Genomic DNA, 5429 nt, shown 5'->3' on the forward strand with positions numbered 1-5429 from the left:
TTGGCATGCCATCTACCATAACTGTGACACCATAAAATATTCCTGATTCGTTGTATTAGTTTTCTATTGTGTAACAAATTGCCAGGAACCTGGAGACTTAAAACGGCACAAATTTATTTCATGGTCTCACAGCATGACTAGATACTCTGTTTAGGGTCTCATGAGGCTGAAACCAAGGTGTTGGCTGGGGCTGCAGTTCGTTTCTCATAAGGCCCTCTTCCAAGCCTACAGGTTGTTGGAAGCATTCATTTCTTTGTAGTTGTAGAACTGAGGTCCCAGATTCCTGCTTAGCTATTACTCTCAGCAGCTCCAGGCAGCTGGCAGTTCCTAGCCACATGGCCCCCAGAGGTAGTTCATAGGAATGTTTGCTTTCTTCTAGTACTGCAGGGACTTATACTGAATCCTCCTCTTCCTTCTAATCTCCAACTTCTCCTGCCTCTGACCTCTAGAACAAGATTTAATGGGCTCGTGTGATCAGCCCATCTGGGTAATCTCCCGATCTCAAGATCAACTGATCTGGGACCTTAATTACATCTGCAAATTTCCTTCACAGAAGCACCTAGAATGGTCTTTGAATAACTGGAAGAAAGTGTGTGTCCAGGGATCTGAACCATCTTAAGAATCTTGTCTACCACATTCCTGAAGCAAATGCAAGTTCAGTCCCATGACTGAGCAGTGACTTTTAGCAGCATTACTACATTTAACATTTGCCCTTTGGGCAATTTCTCTATGTTCCTTCTACATTTGAATGACAAGTTGCTGAATATCTCAAAGGCCAAGAGACATGGATTTAGAAGAGTGACTGATTTTCTCCCCATGCTCTTGGGGTACTTCTGAATGATGTGTAATTATAAGTCTTTCCCCTCTGACTCTGTGCCCCTAACACCTATATAATCATTGGGTCAAGGCAAGGATTTATCTGTCATTGAAAGGGAAAAAAAAAAAAAAAAGTGGCTTTTCAACTCAAAATTGCTTACTATCCTAGACCAAGATTTGAGAAGTATTAGTTTGATCGATGCAGTCCTGGCAATAAATCAGTTGAGGCCAAGCCTGGTTTGGGGCGGAGAGGGAGTACTTGAACATATGCTTGCCCTGAACATGTATTTAAATTTAATTTAGGAGCAATTTATTTTATGTTGTCAAATCAACTGGCTTCATTCAAGAGGCCCCTAATTCAGACACAGTCAGGCTAAGAAACCAGTAATAAGAAGAAGCAAGGAGCAAATGCTGATGATAGAGGTGAAGTACAAATCATGCCCAAGATGCTTAACCTCTAGGGCGCCCCAGAAACCATGATCTCAGCAACTAGTCTCAGCCAGGTGAAACTCCATAACTTTTTAGATAGATCTGTACTTGAACACTCCAGTGTTGCCAGCAATAGCAATCGGCCTAGAAAGAGAGACCCCTCACCTCTCCTTCCCAAAATATATCAAGATCCTGAAGATCAATCTACATTAGGGTGCTTTCATATGTTGATATACTGTTAGCTGGTCAAAGGATTACAGACTAGTCAATACAATACACAGAACAAGAGATGGTGTAATAATTTCTTCATTATCTTGAGCTACCAAAGTTTACACTATGTAAAGGTTAATAGATACCCTGGACATTATGAACATTATCAGCGATTACATGTATGTTCACATTTTGGTATGTGTTTCAAGGAAGACTCTAAGTTAATTTTAAATTGCCTTTATTTGTACTTTTCCTCTTCTGCCAAAAGTAATTATGAGCCTTTATAAACTCGCATTTCCATGCAATAAAGAGATTCCAAAACCCATAAATATGGGTGTTCTTACATTACTGAGTAATAATCCACTTATTCTTGCGTCTGTTTATCCTCACTCTACTTCATCCCCAACAAAAGGGATGATAATAGGGGCACTATATGTACTCCTTGCATTGTAAGACTAAAGTGCTCTTTTCTTTCTGAAGATCAGACTCATCTCTAAAAGAAACTGGATTTCTGACTGCACTGGTAGAAATCAAAGCAAGTTTTTGAAGTTTATTTATTTATTTATTTAGAGAGACAGAGACAGCATGAGCAGGCGAGGGGTGGGGAGAGAATTCCATGTAAGCTCCATGCTGCTAGCGCAGAGCCAGACACAGGGCCTAAAACCCACCAACTGTAAGATCTTGACCCAAACCAAAACCGAGAATTGGATGCTTAACCGACTGAGCCACCCAGGCGCCACTCAAAACAACTTTTGGAATACACTTCCAAAGTTAAAGAAAAGAAGAAAAGAAAAACAACTATTCATTTTAAATTTAACTAATCTATTTTTTGGGGGGGGAGGGGTGTTATTCCTAGTTTACTGCCCATAGACATAGTAGAGCATTATTTTGCTCAAACCTAGTTAAACAGACCCAAGTTGGGAAGAACCAAATATACCTTGGCAATATTCTAGTGAGAAGGCAAGTTCATTTGGAAAAAAAATTCTTATTTGCTTACACATTAGTACAAATTCTGAGAAAAATGTTAAAATTACATTACATATATAAAAAATTTTTTTAAATGTTTACTAATTTTTGAAGGAGAGAGAGATACAGCGTGAGCGGGGGAGGGGCAGAGAGACAGGGAGACACAGAATCCGAAGCAGGCTCCAGGCTCTGAGCTGTCAGCACAGAGCCCGATGTGGGGCTCGAACTCACAAACTGTGAGATCATGACCTGAGCTGAAGTCGGACGCTTAATCGGCCCAGGTTCCCCTACATTACATATATAAATTTTAGTTACTCTGTTTATCCAGAAGGTCAAGCCAAGACCAACAAGTTAGATTTATGTAGTTTTGGTTTAACCTAAGAAAATGTTGGGAATACAGACATCCAGCATTAAGCTTAGGCACTTCCACATACATGATAGTAAAAGCCTTGAAAGTACTTGCTCAACATTATCTTTCAAAACTAACACACTGTGATTAGCAACTAAACTTGACTATGTTTCTGCTCTGAACAAAAAGCTATGTATAACTTTATAGAAAAGGGAAGCATAGACTTCTCTCAGTAATGAACTATCAAATTTTAAGTCATTATCTCAAAAGCATCTCAATTTCATCACAGGAATAATTCCAGTGGTTGTGGACAAAATCTGATTTTTGTTCTTAATGACAACGTTGTGAATTTCTCTCAAATATTTTGGTACTTGTCTTTTATTGTATGCTCATTTTTGTTTCATCACAAAATCATCCTAGTTCTAAAAAACAAGAACTAGAACTAAACAAGAACAAGTCCTAGCTATATCACTGACTTGCTGAATGACCATGGGCAAATCACTAGAACTATTTTCAAGTTTCACTTACCACCAGTGAAATAAGCACCTTACAGTAGTAGCTTTGAAACTCTCATAAGGTAATTGATTTGACAACACCTTAGAAATCATAAGCAGTACACATGTAAAGTTTTATGTACTTCTGCACATTGTATGATACAAACCCAGTGTTAAGTTGCTAATAAGTGTTGATGCCATTATAGGAGAAGTAAAGAGAACTTTTTTAAATAATAATTTGGTTCGTTTTCCAATTTGGTTTATCATCTCGTCTTCATTTTTATTATATCTTCTTCCTCTAGATAAGACACAGAACTTGTTCTCTTCTCTGAGGGATTTAATGGTCCCTGTGGAGTCTGAGAAGAAGGCCACAAATATTCATCGCCAAAGAATAACAACCTTTGTCTTTTCAGTCTTGTCGTATCTGCAGGACTGAAGTCTGCCAATATCCATTTGTCTGTACAGAACATCTGTAAGTCCGATGCTTGTTCTGGTGTCGTGGGGACACGGACAAAGATGACAACTTCACTGGCGGTACTTTCAATCAGCACGGAAGGCTTTCCCTTTGGGGTCTGCCAGGATGATTACACCCCAACAAGCTATGCCTAAGGAAAAAAAACAACAGTACCTCATATGTATGTTATACTTTAGTTTACTAGGTGCTTTCATATATGCCATCTTATTTAATCCTCACAACATTCCTAGAAGACACATCATCATTACACTTTTTTTTTTATAAAAGAGTGAAATTCAGAAAAGGAAAAGAAAATTTAGAGAGAGAGAGAAAAAAAAAATCTGTTACCTCCCCAAGCAAGAAAGGGATTTAAGGAGAACCGATTTGGGGAATCTAACTAGAAAGTTAAGAGATCTGAAAACCTAAAATCCTACCCATTCAACTGGTTTAAAGAGCAAAAAAAAAAAAAAAAAAAAAAAAAAAAAAAAAAAAAAAAAAAAAGGAAAAAAAAATCACTGCATTTTACTCTAAGACATCTTAACATCACTTATAATAATCAGTCATTATTGCTACAGCTAAGGACTGTGGGCCAGCCATTCACCCATAGTACACCGAGAATGTGGGTTTGCACCGAACCTAAGACGTGACTTCAAAGCCCTAGTTTTTATCTCACTAAGGCTTTCTCCAGAACCTGGAGAACAAAGCATGGGTCTGGTGACAGATAAACTTGGATCAAAAACCAGCTGTGTCATATCCTAATTATCTGACCTTTAACATCTTACTCTCTATGCCTTAGTTTGTTCAGCGGTAAAAAGGGATTACTATAATCATACCTATCTCTAATAGTTATCGTTAGGATTAACGATTGAAGCTAACAAGAGTTCTCAAGAAATATTGTCATTTAAAAAAAAAAAAAAAAAGAAAAGAAACGCCGTCCCAAGAACTTCCTCTCCCCGCCCCTGCTCCTAGTTTGGTGTGCCTCGGCCACGTGACCAGCCCCACAACCCGCCCGCATGACTGCGGCCCACTTCTCCCTATCCCCCTGCCCAAAGGCCCTGAGATCCCCCGACTCTCACTGATGCCGATGACCATCTGCGTAATAGTCCCTGGACTCGGGGCGTATCCCAGCTTCATGGGCTTCCGCGCCACCCAGTACACGTACCCGCCCGCCCCTATCAGCCCCGACCCGGAGAGCACGCGACAGCTCCAGCAGTTATTAAGTAGAGGCGCTTCCGCTGGAGAGGTCGGCGCTCCAGGTGCAGCGAGGGGCAGGGGCTCGGCGGAGTTGGTGACCTCAGGAGGCGCAGCGACTTTGATGGGCTCCAGAGGTTGGGACAAGAAAGAACCCATATTCAAGAACTCGGTCTCAACTGCGGGAGTCTTCCGACCGAACTGACGTCAAAGATACAACCGGAAGCAGAGCCCCGGCTCACTGCACCGGAAGCAGCCTGAGGGTCGCTGGGAAATGTAGTTCTGGCCTGCCTCGAACGGAAAAAAGATGGTGGCAGCCCGTGTTTGTGGATTTCTGAGGCAACAAACTTGGCATTGCCAGAGGCCATTCCCCGCTACACCCTGCCCCAATCATTTTAAGAATTATGACTTAGTAAACCCCTAAATGTCTCAACTCTTACTTTCCTTAGAGGAAGAATCTGGATTTCTAATTTTTTTTGCCTAGCAAACAATGTGAGATCTTGAGCATGCCATTTCACCT

The 5429-nt window shown here is 40.7% G+C and overlaps 1 protein-coding gene across 1 annotated transcript; it reads right to left on the reverse strand.

The window, feature by feature from the left end:
- Window positions 1-2288: 2288 nt before the first annotated feature.
- DMAC1 (distal membrane arm assembly complex 1) lies at window positions 2289-5110 on the reverse strand. The gene is made up of 2 exons (XM_030293985.2): window positions 4795-5110; window positions 2289-3869 (listed from the first exon to the last, which is right to left on the reverse strand). Exons 1-2 carry the CDS (start codon window positions 5066-5068, stop codon window positions 3805-3807), a joined length of 339 nt encoding a protein of 112 aa, XP_030149845.1. The 5' UTR covers window positions 5069-5110; the 3' UTR covers window positions 2289-3804.
- Window positions 5111-5429: the final 319 nt, after the last annotated feature.

The sequence above is a fragment of the Lynx canadensis genome, chromosome D4 (assembly GCF_007474595.2).
Source record: "Lynx canadensis isolate LIC74 chromosome D4, mLynCan4.pri.v2, whole genome shotgun sequence".
Taxonomy (NCBI): Eukaryota; Metazoa; Chordata; class Mammalia; order Carnivora; family Felidae; genus Lynx; species Lynx canadensis.

What these genes read in the sequence shown, in the direction of transcription:
- DMAC1 (XM_030293985.2), bottom strand. Translation starts at nt 5,068, where the DNA reads ATGGGTTCTTTCTTGTCCCAACCTCTGGAGCCCATCAAAGTCGCTGCG. An exon ending in GCAGATGGTCATCGGCATCA is followed by an intron (nt 3,870 to 4,794) that starts GTGAGAGTCGGG and finishes TTTTTTCCTTAG; the next exon opens with GCATAGCTTGTTGGGGTGTA.